Genomic DNA, 19,855 nt, shown 5'->3' with positions numbered 1-19,855 from the left:
GCAATTACCTGCACCTCAGTATTGTAGTACATTATAAAACAGTACGCAATAATAACGTACTGAGTGTAAATTATAATTTTAATTTATTAAATGGATGCCACCTTATTGGGACAATAAAGCCCTCCCTACAACTACCCTAACCCTACCCAATACTTTATTTTCAACTTTTTGATTATTTCCTTAATTTTTATTGAAAATAAATGCCTTTCTGATGCGATATGAGATTTGAAAAAGGAGAAAAAAATGTTTGGCAAAAGGTGGGCTCGAACTTGGGTCGTATTTACCCCCCACCTGTTGCAAGTCGTGTGTCTATGGTGTATTGATTATGTGCTTTTGTTGCTGGGGTGTTTTTCCTGTTCTCACACTGTACTCCTATAGGAGCATTGTCTGGGGGTTATTTTTTTTCTCCCCTCCTTCCTCATGTTTAAGCTGTATTTCTTCCTCAATTCCCTGTCTTCCTGTCCTGTCCACCCCCCTGTCATATTGTATTGTATGCATGTTTGTGTATGTATGGACAGGTTGATGGCTAATTTCGCTGGTACTTGTGACTAGTGACAATAAAGGGCTACTACTACTACTATATCAACATAATAAAAATGTGCCTGGGTTCAGTATGCTAACGTATGTTAATATATTAACCTGTGTTTTAGTGCCACTCAGTGGACATTTCTCTTTGAAACAGCGACAAAACGTGAGGTAAGGTACGTAAAACGGTGTCGCACATAAAGTGCACAGTGGTAAGTATTTTTATGAGACCAGGTTGTTTTTTGAAAACCATCTTACTCTTAACAGACTAAATATATAAAACAGACTAATATGTAAATCTCATTAAATAAATAAAATGGCTCTGTGGTTTGTCTGAGAGGCTGCAGATATTCATTATTCAGTCTCATTCACTACAGTGGTACTGATACAGGCTAACTGCTAAAACACTTTGATTAGAGTACAAAACCATGCCTATTTTTGAAAGGGGATAATACATAGCTAGATCTTAAACAGTGGAACGTTTAGCATTGTTATATATCACAATATTGCCCAGTAAATCTGCTCAGTGTAAAGAATTAAGCCATTATAGAGGTAACAGAACTTACTATAAGCTGCTTTGAATCGATGTTTATTGTGGATGCTGTGCAAAATAAATAATGAACCAAGTTGAAGATTCATTATTATTAGAGATGCCGATCAATGATGCAAGCGATCAAATAAATGAATGAATGAAACTTAGTCCTTACAAACAAGTGGCCTGGGATCAAAGAACTGCCACAGATAATATTTCCATATATGATTTTCTTTTATTTGTAGTGTGAGGGCTTACAGTTTAATGCAAATCACTGTATATATATATATATATATATATATATATATATATATATATATATATATATATATAAAATCTACAGAGATCAATTATTAAACCATCTCTTATTTGAGCTGTTATCGAGTTTCAGTTTAACTTTCATCTGAGTTCCGTAGTGAATGTAGACATTATATAGGCTATTATTTTATGTTTATGTGATTCAACTTAAGATCACGTTGGAATGATTAAGGCTTACTGTATCAACAGCGTTAATCAAAAGCAGAGGTATTTCATGCAGACACTGATAAGGGCTAACTTATGACATCTATTAATGTCTGCAGGAAATACCGCTTTTTCAGCTTTCTAAGGCTGAAAAAAGCATGTTTTTCACACCGGCCGTGTATAGGGCTATGGCAAATGATGTAAAGTGAGCCTTAACCACTCCAATGCGATCTTAAGTAGAATAATAGAAACATTAAATGATATCAACGGCTATATTCACTATATTATCCAGTCTCCGCGGTAGCTCCTTTTACCTAAATTCCCAGAATGCATTGCCACTGTGACGACACATTCCCAGACTCTATAACAACTTACTGCACTGTACATTACAGTGCGCACAAACAAGCACATAAACACACACACACATTAACACTAGACCAACCTTGCTGAGGTCCTGATCGGAGCTTGTATTTTGCACCCTAATAAACGATTATGATGAAACTGGAGAAGTCCAGGTGTTGAAACAGAGCAGCTTCGTGCTTTTAACACCGAGACGATAAAAACTAAATTGCACTTAACATGCATGGATCCTATCTATACAATTTAGTTTTAAGACATTAAAAAAAAAGATAAACAAGGCGTACATCGTCTGAAGTTAGCCGAAATGAAGTTTGAAAATCATAAGCACACTTTCAGTTACCGTCTTCTTTCTCTTCTCTTCCTCCTCTGCTCTCCCGTCCCAAAACAGGTTGAACAGGTTTACAGTACACAGCAGAACAAACTACAGGAAAATGAGGTTCGGGATGTGTTCTCCTTTCTGTTGTAGATGCAGCAGAACATGTTTGAACAGATAAATATCTGCAAATACAGAGAGCAAATGGCAGAAACAGCTGAAGATTATTACATTATACTTAGGTAATAATGTTTTGACGTCAGCAGTGATAGCTAGCTGTTGTGCTCATTTTTGACTCCCTGCCAAATTATTACCCCCTCTCTTTGAAATCGCTACCTGATTGCCTAATCCTAACCCCTCCCCCACACCTAACCCTAAACCTACCAATACTAGGGGGGCAGTAATCTGACGGGGGTCAGAATTCAGCATAACACCGGCCCTGATTGACGAAGGAAATTAAAGATCAAATAATCCAACTTTATAGCTAAAATATTAAAATAGCGTGAAACATATACAGGTCCTTTTCAAAAAATTAGCATATTGTGATAAAGTTCATTATTTTCTGTAATGTACTGATAAACATTAGACTTTCATATATTTTAGATTCATTACAACACAACTGAAGTAGTTCAAGCCTTTTATTGTTTTAATATTGATGATTTTGGCATACAGCTCATGAAAACCCAAAATTCCTGAGATCCAAAGGACCTGTACAATAATCATATTTTCGTTGGTTTTATCCCAATGTCCTTTTCTGCGCACCTCTGCTATCTGCCTGCACTTCTCCAAAACACGCTTTCTCCGGTCTTAAAAAGCCACACTTGCCTTCGGAGGGGAAGGGGAGAAATGGCGTTTTTTATATCCGGTAGAATCTGACATCTTGTTGCTGGCTTCTACAAATATAGTATGCTTTGTTTTCCACCAGCTGGCAACCCAGGATTTTGAAATACTTTCAGGTACATCGTCAGTGTGTGGAATAACAGACCAAAACAAAAACATTCTGACATAGAAAGCACATTTCAAAGCAGAATAACTGTAGCATTGTTTTTTGAAGAAACAAGTATGTGAACTCAGCATGTCTTCTAAATATCTGCAAGCATATTAGAGTATAATTATGATTTAATACAGTCAAAAAAATAAAAAAATAAAATACAAAATAAATAAATGAATATATAAAAAGATTCAGCATCTTTTTTATTTTTTATTGAAATGGTCAATAGAGCGATTATACTGCATGGGTATTATTGGTCCTAATTCTCAAACTTCATAAAGCGAGTACACCTGTATGTCAAAGCAACAATCTTTGTTTTGGCAATTTGTAACTGTTTTTATGTTTTGGGTAATATTTTGGTTTTGGCTGATTCGCATGAATTCATACAAACTCATTAGTATTTTTTAACTGCTCACATCCTATAGAAGGTTATGTTTAGAGGCGTGGTTAAGGTTGGGTGATCATGCTTTTTGTGTGTGTGTGTGTGTGTGTGTGTTTTTTGTTTTCTCTAAATTTTTTTTTTTTTTTTAATGCAATTCTCATTGTACAAATTAATAGAAAATAGCCACTTCATGAAATGGAAACAATAATGCTTGACTAAAATGCTATGGTGTGTGTGTGTGTGTGCATTTGAATGGGTATAATGCAGAGCACAAATTCCGAGTATGGGATACCATACTTACAGTTGGGCAAAAAAGTATTTAGTCAGCCACAAATTGTGCAAGTTCTCCCACTTAAAAAGATGAGAGGGGGAAAGAATCCAGGAAATCACATTGTCTGATTTTTAAAGAATTTATTTGCAAATTATGGTGGAAAATAAGTATTTGGTCAATAACAAAAGTTCATCTCAATACTTTGTTATATACCCTTTGTTGGCAATGACAGAGGTCAAGCGTTTTCTGTAAGTCTTCTCAAGGTTTTCACACACTGTTGCTGGTATTTTGGCCCATTCCTCCATGCAGATCTCCTCTAGAGCAGTGATGTTTTGGGGCTGTCGCTGGGCAACACGGACTTTCAACTCCCTCCAAAGATTGTCTATGGGTTTGAGATCTGGAGACTGGCTAGGCCACTCCAGGACCTTGAAATGCTTCTTACGAAGCCACTCCTTCGTTGCCCGGGCGGTGTGTTTGGGATCATTGTCATGCTGAAAGACCCAGCCACGTTTCATCTTCAATGCCCTTGCTGATGGAAGGAGGTTTTCACTCAAAATCTCACGATACATGGCCCCATTCATTCTTTCCTTTACACGGATCAGTCGTCCTGGTCCCTTTGCAGAAAAACAGCCCCAAAGCATGATGTTTCCACCCCCATGCTTCACAGTAGGTATGGTGTTCTTTGGATGCAACTCAGCATTCTTTCTCCTCCAAACACAACAAGTTGAGTTTTTACCAAAAAGTTCTATTTTGGTTTCATCTGACCATATGACATTCTCCCAATCCTCTTCTGGATCATCCAAATGCTCTCTAGCAAACTTCAGATGGGCCCGGACATGTACTGGCTTAAGCAGGGGGACACACAGTTCTATTGGACTGGGTCTGAGTTTCCTCTTCAGAGAACTCATCAGACAAGTCTTCAGTGTCATCACAGTCTTCTTCATCTAGGAGAGCTGCATTTACACACACAACTCCAGATTGAACCTGTGGTATAGTCTAGGTCATCAGTATCAGATATTTTAGACTCTAAACCAGGACTAATAATGAAAAATAATAAAGTCCCACCAGAGTCATGTCTTTTTAAAAAAAAAAAATCACAGGGCAGTCGTGGCCTAATGATTAGAGAGTCAGACTCGTAACCCGAAGGTCATGGGTTTGATTCTCAGGTCCAGCAGGGATTGTAGGTGGGGGGAGTGAATGTACAGTGCTCTCTCCACCCTAAATACCATGACTGAGGTGCCCTTAAGCAAGGCACCGAAAGCAAGGCACCGAACCCCCAACTGATCCCCGGCTGTCGCAGCATAAATGGCTGCCCACTGCTCCGGGTGTGTATTCACAATGCAGAGCACATATTATACTTGGCCACATGTCACTTCAATTTACTTAATTTCAGCCATACTAACATTCTAGATAAAGAGTGCACAACAAACAGTTGATCATGTATATAATGATTATATATTGACACTGTCAGATAGAAACATTGTGTGTCCAAAACCATTACTTTTCAGACAGACATAAAGGGTGACTAATAGCACTGATTTATGACAAAAAAATTAAAATGATGAAACGCTATGCCCAGGGAAAAAAACGTTATCCACGTCTGCATCAAGTAACTCAAATCTAATGAAGCACCTTACATCAACCCATTAATTAGTTAGTTAATCTACATTGAGAGTTAGATAGTGCTCTGATTATTGTGCAATAATATACAGGTACAGATAATTGCACTACTTAATGGCCAGATCTTCCTTTGTTTCTTTTTACCCAAGTTTACAGTTGTACAGTTGTGTCTTTTTTTGAGTCAAGTTTTGCACTTGATTGCAAAGTGTGTGAATAGCTGAATATTATTTTCAATATTTAATTTTGGTTACTGTACTGAATATTTACAAGTTGGATAGTGCTCTGTTTATTGTGCAATGCAAAGTGTGTGAATATTATTTTATTTTCAATATTTAATTTTGTTACTTTACGGAATATTTAAGAGTAGGATAGTGTTCTGTTGTTTACATTTGTGTCTTAATTTTGCACTTGAATTTTATTTTCAATATTTATTTTCTATATGGTTTTATTTCTATGCATCATTTGGCAGGCTGCAATCTGTTAAGTTCAAATAAATACCAAATGCTCTAAAATACTGTATATAGTGTTTTTATTCTTCAATCAGTTAATATAAACGTTAAAGATGTTATAGAACGTAACAGCGTTATAGAACATAAAAAATAACGCCACAGTTACTTTGCTGAGTAACTAATTACTTTTACAGTGTGGTAACTGAGTTACTAACTCAATTACTTTTTGGGAGAAGTAATTTGTAACTGTAACTAATTACTTTTTTAAAGTAAGATGACCAACACTGCACAAAAACATTCAAAAAGTAAAAAAGAAAAAAGAAAAATATGTGATGATCCAAAAAAGTTAATTGAGGACTTCCGGGGAAAAGAGGACATATCCTCATTTCTAAAAAAATGCGTTCGTCCGGGATTTTTAAATTGCCAAAAATGTCCGGGATTCAGCTTTTGCTTTCTGCAGACGACATTCATTGTAAGCGTTTTTGTATTAGAGCCCTGCGCACTGTGGACAAGCCAGCCGCAGTTCAGAAAAACACGGTCAAGCCAGCCACGATTGAATTTATGTTGCACTTATTTATGTTGAATTTATGTTGCAGTAATCACAGGAACAACACAGAAGGAACGTGCTTTTCAGATGGTTGTTTGTTTGTTGTTTGTATAACTCATTAAAGTTATCCGAGTTCTCTTTTTATATCTGATCTTAGTTTTTTTTTAATCGCACATCTGCAACCTATGCACATGATCAGCACTGCAGCGATCACTTTTTCCTGACCGGTTACAATGAAATGGTCTGTTGGATGTATACTGCTGGTGGTGTTGTGGGAGATTATCCATCTGACGGAGGCCTGGTGCGGCACCTTTCAGTCTCGGATTTTATACAGCCGGGATTCAAGATTTGACAAATATGATTTTAGCAATGAAATTGTCGGCCAAAAACAGTCTTTACTGTCCCAGCCCCAATCAGCTGTATGTTTCTCTACACAAAGTGTTGTGAACACCTTTAAATATTGCAAAGCCAAAACAAGTACGGCCCAGACAATATTGGCAGCCGTGTTCTTTTTTGTTGTGCGGAACAGCTAGGCTCTATTTTTAATCATATTTTCAATCAATCTATGTGCCAACAGAAGGTCCCTGACTTATGGAAACAGTCAATTATAGTCCCTGTTGCTAAGAATAGCCACCCTAAGACTTTAAATGACTACAGACCCATAGCCCTTACGTCACTTGTGATGAAGTCCTTTGAAAAGCTGATCAAGAGAGAATTGACATCTAGGACGAAATGCCTCCTCGACCCATTACAGTTTGCACATAGACTCAACAGAGGGGTCCAGGATGCAACTGTAACAGTACTCAACCTCATTCTTAATCACCTTGAGGGCAACAGAAACCATGCCAGACTACTGTTTGTGGATTTCTCGTCAGCCTTTAACACCATTCAACCCCACTTGTTGGTTGAGAAGCTCTTGCATCAGTTCAAACTGGAGGCTAACCTTGTGGGTTGGATATTGGACTTCCTCACAAATATATCCCAGCAAGTGATAGTAAATGGCCATCTTTCTGACTTGGGCCTCACATCAACTGGCTCTCCGCAGGGGTGTGTTCTTTCCCCCCTCCTCTATATTCTGTACACTAATGATTGTGAAGTGAAGTGAAGTGAAGTGAAGTGACATACTGCCAAGTATGGTGACCCATACTCGGAATTCGTGCTCTGCATTTAACCCATCCATCGTGCACACACACAGCAGTGAACACACACACACACCGTGAACACACACCCGGAGCAGTGGGCAGCCATTTATGCTGCGGCACCCGGGGAGCAGTTGGGGGTTCGGTGCCTTGCTCAAGGGCACCTCAGTCGTGGTATTGAGGGTGGAGAGAGCGCTGGACATTCACTCCCCCCACCTACAATCCCTGCCGGCCCGAGACTCGAACCCGCAACCTTTGGATTACGAGTCCAACTCTCTAACCATTAGGCCACGACGTCCCCCAGTCGCTCTGTCACTGAAAACCGACACTTTGTGAAGTTTGCTGATGATACGGTTATTGTCAGCTTATTGAACAATGAAGAACCTTGACATGGTCCGGTCATTGCTCATTTTGTAACGTGGTGTCAGGATGCCTTTCTGGGAGCTGAATGCCTCTAAGACCAAGGACATGTGTATTGATTTTAGGCGCAATGTCACTAACATTGAAAAATCTAGTATAAATGGTCAGGAAATAGAGGTTGTTACAGAGTATAAGTACTTAGGATCTATGATGATAAGTTGTGTTTCGAGTCTAATACCAGTTTGCTTTGCAAGAGAGGCCAGCAGCACCTGTATTGCCTGAGGAAGCTGGCAAAGTTTAATGTGGACAAGATTCTGTTGACCCTTTTCTATAGGTCCTTTGTTGAGTCAGTTGTTTCCTTCTCCTTAATCTGCTGGTATGGGTCCATTACTGTAAAACAAAAAACTCCCTTTTCGAGGGAGGTTCTGAGCAGAAAGGTCTGGAGGAACTTTATCAGAAGCAGATGTTAAGAAGGGTTGAATCTATCCTGTAAGATACACCCGTTCACCCGTGTGAAATCCATGCGGGCCAGATGTGGGCCAGATCTGGGCCGACACTGCTTGCTGTCTGGGAGAAAATATTACAAAGCAGGAATACAGTGTGCAATATTGAGTTGTTAAGGGTAGTTTTTTTTTGTTTTCTCTTCCCCTTATCAGTCTTTAAACTGTGAAGTGTCAGTGAGCATGGTAGAAGGTGCAGCAAGTGAGTAGATTTTCTTCACTCAAGTGGTTGGCCGCTCCCTCCCTATAGGAGGAAGTTCTGTCCCTGAGCTCTTACTCCAAGTCTGCACCAACACTTGACACTTGACACAGCACCGCAATGTCCATGTATCCAATTGGTCTTACCCTGTAATTTAACTGCTGTTGGTGTGATTAAGATAATTTGGTATGACCCTTCCCATTTAGGACTTAACTTTTCCCACTTAGAATTTTAAACTATTTGTCTTGATAAAACAATATGAATGGTTATACGCTCAGATTGACTGACTTCCCTCACCTCCCTTGCTGTACAAAAAAAAAAAGAGGTAAAAAGCAATATAAAAAGAAAAGGGCACTCTCCCCCTACAGCATCCCTCTTAACACAGGCTAGTATTTAAAATCACATTGAACAAAAGAGCCACAATACCTTTTGCTCAATCTCAACCTGGAACATATATCCATCAATATATCCATCGTCTATCCATCAACAGATCATGCTAAAACTCAATTAGCCACTGCTAATACACAACTATTGTCTCTACATGAAAAACAAGCAAAGTTCAGTCTGGAACAGGAGAGAAGTGTGTCTCCTAACAAACTTTGAACTGCCCCTATATCCTCTTGGTCTCAGGCACGCTCTCACAAACGAGCTACAGGTGATGGTGATTTGCCCTGAGAAGGAAAGAGAGAGAGAGAAAGAGAGAGAGAGAGAGAGAGAGAGAGAGCGCAAAAACAGACAAGGAGCATTCAACCACACCCACACCTTTGTAAACAATAGCGAAACAAATTCAAGAATAATAATACTAATAATAATAATATTAAACATTCGTCCTTATGGACATAACACATGAAACATTCAGAATGACTTTCATGATTTGCAATTTAATATTTAAACTGGTTTTCAGAAGGATATTTAAGGATGAAATATCTTTATACACACACTTTAGATATTTGATGCACTTGTATGTTATGTTAATCTTGTTTGTTTAAATATTTGAGAAATGTCATATTTAAAAACTATTTTAAGATCTTTGACAAAAAGCCACTGAAAGAAAACATGGTGTCCAAAGAGAAAATGGTGTCAAGACCCAGTGACTTGAAATGTATTAATTCGACTGGCAGCTCTTTCGGAACTCTTAGAGGAATGAAAAATTCTTCTGCAAAAAAAATTGTATGTTTTTCAGTCAGCCTCACATTTCCTCCTCTACTTTGAGCTCTCTTCAGCTTCATTATAGCATCTTGAATATTCATCTTCAGTAGGTATACAGTCATACACTTCATTTGGAACTGTGTTGTGAGCAAATTACTATTGGCAATTAGCTTTTGACTTGACAATTTCAAACTTGTAAGAATATGTGCCAGATATGATTTGTACGAATCTTTTGCTTTCTCAGACTTTTCCAGGTCATCCAGTGCATGATCAAAATAGCCAATGTCTTTCTTCATAATAGTGGCCAGTGCACGATTATAGAGAGGAAAAATCTCTCCAGATGCACCGTCCTCCAAAGCTTTGGTGTACATCCAATGCTCTCAGTAAGGCGTCCTTTCTCATGGAGGTTGTTCCCAGACTTTATGTAATAGTAGACCATGGAGGATGGGATTCACCTTCAGCTGTTCCTTCAACATCTCAATGGCTTTTTCCTCACTGGAGTGAGGAGCCACAAACCTCAACACTCATGAAGAGAGGATACAATCACATCAAGCTGGTCTGAGAAAACATTATCTTTAAATGTTGTCCAAAATGTCCTCTTTTGTGATTTTTAGAATGTATTTTCCAAGAAACCGTACCACAGTGCTCCTGGTGTCTTTAGCCTTTTCTAGGTTTCTTTCCTCCAATGGTAATGAATTCATCATTAAGAGGGATTTTAGAGAAAGGATAATTTCCTTGTAATTTTGAGAGTTGTGATTTTACAGGTAGTGATTAACTGCTTCTTCAAACAGAGAGAATAGATACATATAGTTGTTAGATGATTAGATGAGATGTTAGTCGCCCATCACTAGTTTGACTAAATCAGAGAAATGACTGGCACACATGATGAGCTGAGCGGATCCTGGACTCCCTTGACGAGCCGTTCGTCCGAAGGCTTGCTGTTCGACATCTACATTCAGAGGCAGTGGCGTACCGTGGGGTTTCAGTCAGGGCCTTCAGTAAGCAACTTTAAACTACATGCACATATCTTACACATCTCTGTTACAGCTAACGCAGCAATATGCATATAATGCACATATTATGCTGCACACAGGCTCTCAACAACAATGATGGCTGATCAACGATTTCAACAGTAGGCTAGATTAGGGTGGGTTAAATGCAGAGTAAATTTACCTACATGGTCAGTAAAAGTGATCCGCAAATACACAGGTCACTTTGCACATTCACGTCATTCTAAAATGACGACACGCCCAAAGCAGCAAAACTGTACAAATGGACATCCACACACCACACCACAGTATTATCAACGCACCACCTACACCTCCATAACAATGTGCATGATACAATACTCATCAAATAATAAAGCACTCACTTGTCACTTGTAAATATAGACCATGGATCTGTCGTTCGATGCCCCTTTACTCGTATTAAAAAGTAAACACGGCCTACAAAATAACTTGTGCTTGGTGCTAGCTGTTAGCCACTCATAGTTGCAATATTTGAAATGGCGCATAAAACCTTTGCTGGCCTTTGTTAGTGAATTCAGCTTTGGTGTTGGTCTTCCTTTCTCAGTTATTCTCTTTTGTCTGCAAAAGAGCACCTTGAAAAATACGTTTTTAGTAGACCGGCAACAAGATCTGGTGTAGGCACCGGTGACTGCTGTTATTTTCTTTTCGTTTACTTTCACTTTCTTATATTGGAAATCCCTGACTAAAGGGGCGGTCTAACACTGGGGTAGCACTGGGCACATAGCTAGACCCAGAAAGTGGGCTGTCAATGAATGTCAAAATTTGATTGGCTGATGATTCTGTCACTAATGCTCATAACTTTTTTTATGTAGGATATTCCAGTTCAACCTCTACTAAACTAATCATAGGCAATTTAGTGGACATTACACAAATGAAAATGATACCTAAATAATCAATAAAAACATTTTTCACACAATTACATTTTTATAGGGCCAGCAAAGAAGGCCCTGCTTCCCCTGATGGCCCACCACTGTTCAGAGGTAAGAAAGTTTGCACCACAAACAGACACTTTCACTGATCTTTAGGTCTGTACGTCGTTCTGCGAGATTAGTCTCAATGATGACATCCCCCGCTTGGACTGTATTACCTATTATCTTTGAGTTAGCCATGTTGATAATCACAGTTAGTTTTAGTTTGTCTTTTTAAATGGTGTCTGCAAGGGACCTGTGAAAACTCACAGCACGATGGATTGTTTCACAGATGACGAGAGCTGCTCGTGGACCTCGATATACTGTGGCGGTCACTTGATCCCAAACAAAATTACAGATGGTCGTGATCCACTCATCTTCTCGTTTGGCTCTCAGCGAAGGTGGTCGCATTTTTTCTCTCCCTCCCTTCCCTATCCTTCCCTGCTTGCCTCTTCGTCTCGTGTCGTCTCACTTGAGAGACTCTTTCTGCACTGCACTCCAAACTGAAAAATATGGATTTGATCAACTGGTCTCTCAACAAAATTGACACCATCTTCTTCGATGAGAAGCCTGGGATCGGGGAACCTGACTGCCCTGACGGAACGTTCACAGCTGGCTACACGATGGACGCAGGTCGTGTGTCTGGCAGCTCTTTCCGTGGAGGACATTGAAGACATCTACCTATTCGGAACCACGATAACGGGTTTTCTGCTGATTGGATTAGGCTTTGCTCTGTTATTTTTAGAATTCAGGAGAAGGAACAGCTGTCCAAAGCCTCAAGGCTGCCCGTCATGGAGTAGTGGGCAGAGCGGTCAGCACTGTCTGAGACTATTAACCGCAATATGGATACCATCACGGAGAAGCTCACGGTTAAAGGAAAATTGATGATTTGGAGACCAGAAATGGACTAAGAGAGTAGCTGTGAAATTGGAATGCGGCTACTCGCCCCAAGACCAAACAATCTTATCTTCTTTGGCTCTCCTAACCAGCGCAACCTCGGACAAGGTCGAAGCTGGAAAATTTCCCCAGGAAGAGCACTGCAGTTAGACTCTCTTGCGTTCCTCCCCCCTTCCAGACACCTGCTATTGTTGACTCGGTTGGGGTCCTGATCAAGGCTGTCTGCTATGTCGCTTTCACAATCTGCGGACTGAGGCAACTTGATTCGAATGCCAGCGTGCCAACTTCCCAGGCCACACATACATACACACACACATACAGATACGCACTTACCTCCCAAACCCCCATCCAATGCCTTCGCCGCTTCGTACCGCCATTCTGATAGGCGGGTCTGACCGGCGCCGGAAATGGCTGCAGGACCAGATGGCTGCTTGTCGGAACTGGATTAACCCCCCCCATCCCCCGTTGCAAGTCGTGTGTCTCCCCTGTTACTATGTGCTTTTTGTTGCTGGGGTGTTTTTTTCTGTTCTCACACTGTACTCTCATAAGAATATAGTCTGTGAATAATTTTTTCTCCCCCCTCTCCTCATGTCAAGCTGTATCTTTTCTATAATACCTACATTTCACTGCTGGTTATACTCTGTATGATTATGTATGTGACAAATAAAATTACTTACTTACTTACTTACTTCATACCGTATCATCAAATCCTCCAGCTCATAAAATGACCTTCGTCTAAATGAGGGAATCCTACAGGTCTCAATGCCATTGTAGAGCTTCTTCAAAATTTCAAGGTCTGTTTGGTCACCCAAGGTCCCTGTGACCCCATAGATCTGGGCCCATATTCATGAAAAATGTTAGTGCTAAGAGTTGCTCCTCGTAACAAAATTCTAAGAAAATTCTTAGAAATGTGGGTGTTTCATCTTTAAATTAAAGAAAAGATCCTAGTAAAGAAAAAAGTAATTCAGAAAGCATCTTAACCCTTAAAAGACTTATTAAGGTCCAAAATTGTTAGTAGTACGGACGAGGACTTTTAAGGGGCTTAAGAGTTTATTTAGCTGTGGAGAAAATGGACGAAACATGAAGAGAGAGAAGAAATGTGTTGCACATAATGCATGACAGTGAGTTTATAAGACGCTACACATTAGCTCATGCAGGGATCATGTTTATGACTGATCTTATTAGAGACACGCTAAATTGTGGTAAGTCGTGGCCTAATGGTTAGAAAGTCAGACTTGTAATCCAAAGGTTGCAGGTTCGAGTCTCGGGCCGGCAGGGATTGTAGGTGGGTGGAGTGAATGTCCAGCGCTCTCTCCACCCTCAATACCACGACTGAGGTGCCCTTGAGCAAGGCACCGAACCCCCAACTGCACCCCGGGCGCCGCAGCATAAATGGATGCCCACTGCTCCGGGTGTGTGAACTAATGAATGTTTTGGCACATCTAGCTGTTTATTTCTTCAATGCATTGGCAGAGGAAGTCAATGGGGCTGTAGTCAAGGCTAGGCAAATCTGGATATAATCTGAATAGCTGTGATAGGCAATAAATAATCTAGCAATTTGGTTATTTCTCATTATTTGATTCAGTGGGAGCATATACAGGCTAAACAGGAGCGGTGCAAGAATTGAACCTTGTGGGACTCTGCATGTCATTGACGTCCACTTAGACTTATGCTCTCCTATACTCGCATAATAACCTCTCCCTTCTAAGTATGCGCTGAACCATTTGAGGACCATCCCAGGAAGCCCAACCCTGTTTCCCAGTCTCTCTAGAAGTATGTTATGATCGACAGTGTCAAACGCAGCACTAAGATATAGTACTACCAGCACTAGTCTCAGCCTCAGACGTCACGCCCACGAAACATTGGCTAAACGTCTGATGCATATGGCACACTTCAACACCACACTTCAACACTTCAGGAATGTCGAAGTTGTCATCTGACTGGTTGAATTAAACCGGATTTTCAGGAGACACGAGCGTCAAGTTTATTTTCGGTCTGCCGGGAAACAAAGATGCCATGGCGCCAAACCCCCTCACGGAAAAAGAATGTCGTCTTGTTTACAAATGTGACAACAAACGCTTATCAGGGTCAACTAAACGCTGGATTTTCAAAAGTGTGTGAAATATTTAAAATTTGCGGCATAGAATCTTTAAAATACATCCGAGAGTCTGTTATTGTGGCAACATTTCCACACCCTGAAACGTGACGCTAAACGAAACAAACTGTGATTGGTGGTTTGACATGTCTGTCAAACGGCCTCGTGGGCGGGCCTTGGCCAATGAAAGCGGACATCTATTCCAGACCTTCAGCCTTCAGCACTGATATTTTGCCAGAATCAGAATTTAAGTGAATATAATTTATTATATTTGCTGTCTCTCGGAAACCAGATTGATAACTGTCCAGGTATCTATTAGGTTTAAATAGTTGTTCAGCTGATTAAAAACAACCTTTTTCAATAATCTTGCCTATGAAAGGAAGATTGATATTTTTCTATAGTTGCTTAATATGGTGTTATTTTTTCAGAAGGGGCTTAACCACTGCAGTTTTCAGGGAGTATGGAAAAATCCCAGAAAGAAGTGAGGTGTTTACCCATTGTAAGAGATCGACTTCTAAACAGTTAAGCACACTTTTGAAAAAAAAAATAATAAAAATAAAAGATGTGGGAAGTCTGTCAATATAGCATATTGACGATTTAAGGTGCTGTACTATTTCTTCCAAAATTTTGCTATCGATTTCTTCAAAAAGAGACATACAGTAGTAACTTTTTGAAATTGCGGTCGGATCTGTTTAACCTCTGCATAACTTGAGGATGTGCCAATCGCCTTTCTGATATTACTGATCTTCTCAGAAAAGAAGGAAGCATTTGCTGTCAGAGAGAATTTCACTGGGAATCTGACTTGGGAGGTTGTTAGTGTCTCAACAGTAGCAAAAAGAGTATGAATGTTGTTTAAGTTACTGTTAATAAGGTTTGAGAAGAAGCTCTGTCTAGCTAAGCTTACTTCCACATTGAAAGCATGAAGGCTATCTTTATAGATGTTATAGTGAATTTCAAGTTTCGTCTACCACAACTAGAGAAACAGACAAATAAAATGTGTATTTTCTTCCCTTAAAGCAATGTAACTGTAGACTTTTGTTTAATCATAAACAATTTCAAAATTAAAAGGTGTAATTTCAAGAAAATATATACATAAACGCTTTGAAAGTTGCAAAAATGAATGAGGACATGAGACTTTGAAACTGCAGAATAGAAAATAGCTGAAATGAAATTCTTGTAATGAAAACCCCTGAGGATATGTCCTGTAGAAACTGGAGTACAGACATTCACCTTCATTGATTTTTTCAGCAGTCTTTTACATGTTCATTGTTTCATCTGTACTAAATTAATTCATTGTCCAGTCATGAAAAGTTTTGCCAGACCAGCTTTAAGATAACTCAGAGCATCTTTATTCACTTCTTCAGTTTCAGCTTGTCTCCTCATCTCCTCCAGCTCTTGGACCCAGTCTTCTTTCCCAACCTCCCTCACTCTGGGGATGAAGAAGTCGAGATGCTGAAGAGTGAAGGCAGAATCTGGTTTTAATGCGATCTGAGACAAATGCTTGATGTTTTTGTAAGCATCAGTCAGAAGAATTGACTTTTGGTTTTCAATGTTCTGCAGGTCTTTGTCAACATCATCCATTACAGCTGAAAACCTTTTGGTTTGTTCTTGGGCTTTTTCATATTCCTTTTTTACAGAGTCATATTCTATCATTGTGCTTGAGGTTCTGATGACATATTTCTTGTTTTCTTTGACGTGTTTGCTGTGGTGACACCTCCCTGAACACACGGTGCAGAAGCCGTTTTTTATGACTTCACATTTGCTGGGATTTGAACCCCACCAGCAGTCAAACTCATGACAGTTTTCCTCACAGACGGTGCAGGTCGTTGCCTTCCTGTGCTTCCATGACTTGCTGTCTATGAGAACCTTCTCTTTAACAGTCTTTTTTACTGTAATGCTAAAGTTTGAATGCCTATCAATCTTTTCCCTGTTTTGTCTTATTGCCTCCTGAATCTGAAGTTTTTCAGACTTCTTTGATTCTTTCTCTTGAACTTGCAGCTGTAAGTTGCAGATGTACGCTTCAAATCTAATGCGCTCAATCAAGACATCTGAAGTCAACTCTAAACTTCTTCTGTTCATTTCATTCAGAGATTGAAGGAAATACTTAGTGCTGTCTACACTGTCTTCCCAGGCAACTCTTTGAGCACGAATGTGTCGTTCTCTAGTGTGACGATCATCAGCCTGTCGATTGTTGAATAAGAAATTAACAGGTTCACCGCTTTCATCTCGTTTGCAGGGGATTCTAGCTTTTTTAATGGCACCGATGACATTTTTGGGTGCCATACCATCAGAGTGTGTGATTAAAAACACAATGTTGTTCACAACGTCTTTTCCAAACAAAGACAGAATTGAACTGATAACGTAATGCTGTCTGTCTGAGAGACGATTCTTAGATGCTTGAGTCACAAAACACACAGCATCGACTTCACAAACTCCATCATTGCTCTGAAACAAAATGGCTAAATTCTCAGCAACTTCCAGATCTTTGTCCAGTCCTCTAGTGTCTCCGTATCCTGGAGTATCAATGATGGTGAGAGACATGGGACTCTTCATAGAAAAGACCTCATACATGGTGATTTCAGAGGTTTGTGATTCTGATTGATCTCCAGCTGCTTCTTCTGTGATTTCATACCACTTTTCATCCTCAAACTTCACATCCAGTAAGTAGTTAACCATGGTATTGATGAGAGTTGTCTTGCCGACGCCAGTCTCTCCCACCAGAAGAACTATTTTGTTTGGTTTACTGGTGTCTTTTATCCCATAAGTCCATTTTCTGACTTTCCCATATTCATCAAGAACTTTTCTCTCTGTGTGTAGACGGAATCGTTTTGGAGGACCTTCATGAATCAGAGGTAGTCTTCTGCGTGGTGGAGGCTTTCTGGAAAATGTAAATTGATGCAAGTTATTCTGAAATATTTGCGTAGTAAGAATTTAAGACTAAATCAAATCAAAATAATACAGAATTTTGTTATACAACATGTAAACCATTTTAATTTATATTTTTTTAAACATGCAAATAATAAAGTAATTCCTAGGAACAATGTTTTAAACCAGGAAATCCATCTGAATATAGTTAAAGAGCAGTTTACCTCAGGCTAGGTTAGCCTTTATACAATAATGACATTTTTGTAAAAAGGTTAGCCCAGCTGTGCCTTTTAGAAATGATTATGATCCCTTGAATCAAGTCATAGATAAGAACAATCTCTTACTGCTTATTGGAAGGTTCATCCATGCTGTTGTGCCGATGGTGGTTATTGTTTAATTCCATTGTTGCTGTGGTTAAAGGGACAGTTCACACAAAAATGTACGTCATCATTTAATCACTCTCATGTCGATTCAATCCTCTATGACTGACTTCCTTCTGTGGAAACAAAGAAGATATTTGAAGAATAAACACTGAACTCCACTGACCATCATATGTACAAACAACACAGCTGTTTCTCCACATAACCTTTGTGCTTAATTCTGTGTTTCCTTTCTTAGTCATTTTAGTTGTCTACACATTGCCTAAATGTTTAAGATTAATTTACTCGCAAAATTTCACCTGTATTACAAGTGGACTGAGGACTTAAATGAGTCACATATAAAAACCTTGAAATTGTTTCTGATTTTGTCTGTTGAGTAGAATCTCCTTAAATGTATAATGTTATGTAATATGTAATATTTGACTGTGTTGTGAAAATGAACCGTTTTCAAAACCCTGGAAATTCAATCTTGTCATTTTTCACAATTTTACAAATTAAAAAAAAGAAAACCAGATAGATATTAAGTCAGGATCTGCTCAACTAACTTTCATAAGCTACATACATACATCCATACATACAGAAAGAAAGTTAAGATATAACAACAACAATACTATAAAATACATTTTACATAAACAATTGTACATTTGGCTTTTTTAAAAAAAAAACGTTATACATATACTAAAATTGTATTATTTCATTTACAGAGAGAGAATGTGGTTACAGTATATCACTTACACCATTCGAGACCATATCGTCGCAGAGTTCTCACAGAAAAGCTTCTGAGTCATTTGTGAAACATCTCAAGGAAGAGAATAATAATAGAAACGTCTTTCCTGCTCTGGCTTTTTCAAGTAATACCAGTTTAGTCAGTCACATGATTAAACAGGAATATTATGTGAAGCAATAAAGTTAGTAGCCTACTTAGTTGACTGTATTCAGCGAATAAGCTTTTCTTCATTATAACTCAATGACCAAACAGTACCATACCAGAAAATTAAAACGTTTAAATAATTTTCCTTCTGCACTTCAACTACCGCAGGCCTCATATGAGGGAAGGGCATGGCCTCACAATTAAAGGTGAATGTTGCAGCATGACGCCAGCAGGGGGGTCAGTCATACTTCATTAAAACAGTTGTGTTGCTGAAATAAAGCAAATCAATCTGAGCCCATTCCTCTACTCCCTCTACACCCATGACTGCAGGCCTGTGCATGGATCCAACTCCATCATCAAGTTTGCTGACGACACCACAGTGATTGGCCTCATCAGAGACAACGATGAGACTGCCTACAGGGAGGAGGTACAGCACCTGGCTGCATGGTGCGCTGACAATAACACCAGCAAGACAAAGGAACTTATTGTGGACTTCAGGAAGAAGAAAAGTGGAACGCATGACCCCATCCACATTAACGGGATGGTTGTTGAACGTGTCTCCAGCTTCAAGTTCCTGGGAACCCACATCTCGGAGGACCTGACCTGGACCACCAACACATCCAGCCTAGTCAAGAAGGCTCACCAACGCCTCTTCTTCCTTAGGACACTGAAGAAGAACCACCTGTCTCCAATCATCCAGCGGAACTTCTACCGGTGTGCAATTGAAAGCATCCTGACCAACTGCATCACAGTCTGGTATGGGAACTGCACAGTTGCTGACCGCAAGGCACTGCAGAGTGTGGTGAAAACCGCCCAACGCATCACAGGGACACCACTTCCTGCCATTGAGGACGTCCAGAGAAAACGCTGCTTACGTCGAGCTCGCGGCATTCTTAAGGACTCCTCTCACCCTGACCATAGACTGTTTAAATTACTGCCTTCTGGGAGGCGCTTCAGGAGCCTCCGATCAAGGACAAGCAGACTCAGGAACAGCTTTTTCCCTACAGCTGTT

General features: G+C 39.6%; 1 protein-coding gene across 1 annotated transcript; it reads right to left on the bottom strand.

Moving 5' to 3' along the window:
- Window positions 1–13,667: 13,667 nt before the first annotated feature.
- On the bottom strand, window positions 13,668–18,828 carry LOC306882526 (uncharacterized protein). Its single transcript, XM_079437216.1, has 3 exons — window positions 18,708–18,828; window positions 17,937–18,088; window positions 13,668–17,605 (listed from the first exon to the last, which is right to left on the bottom strand). The coding sequence occupies exons 2-3, from the start codon at window positions 17,993–17,995 to the stop codon at window positions 16,018–16,020; spliced, it is 1,647 nt and encodes a 548-aa protein (XP_079293342.1). The 5' UTR covers window positions 17,996–18,088; window positions 18,708–18,828; the 3' UTR covers window positions 13,668–16,017.
- Window positions 18,829–19,855: the final 1,027 nt, after the last annotated feature.

The sequence above is a fragment of the Barbus barbus genome (assembly GCF_936440315.1).
Source record: "Barbus barbus genome assembly, chromosome: 2".
In the NCBI taxonomy this organism is placed as follows: Eukaryota; Metazoa; Chordata; class Actinopteri; order Cypriniformes; family Cyprinidae; genus Barbus; species Barbus barbus.
This window is presented reverse-complemented; position numbering and strand designations above follow the sequence as displayed.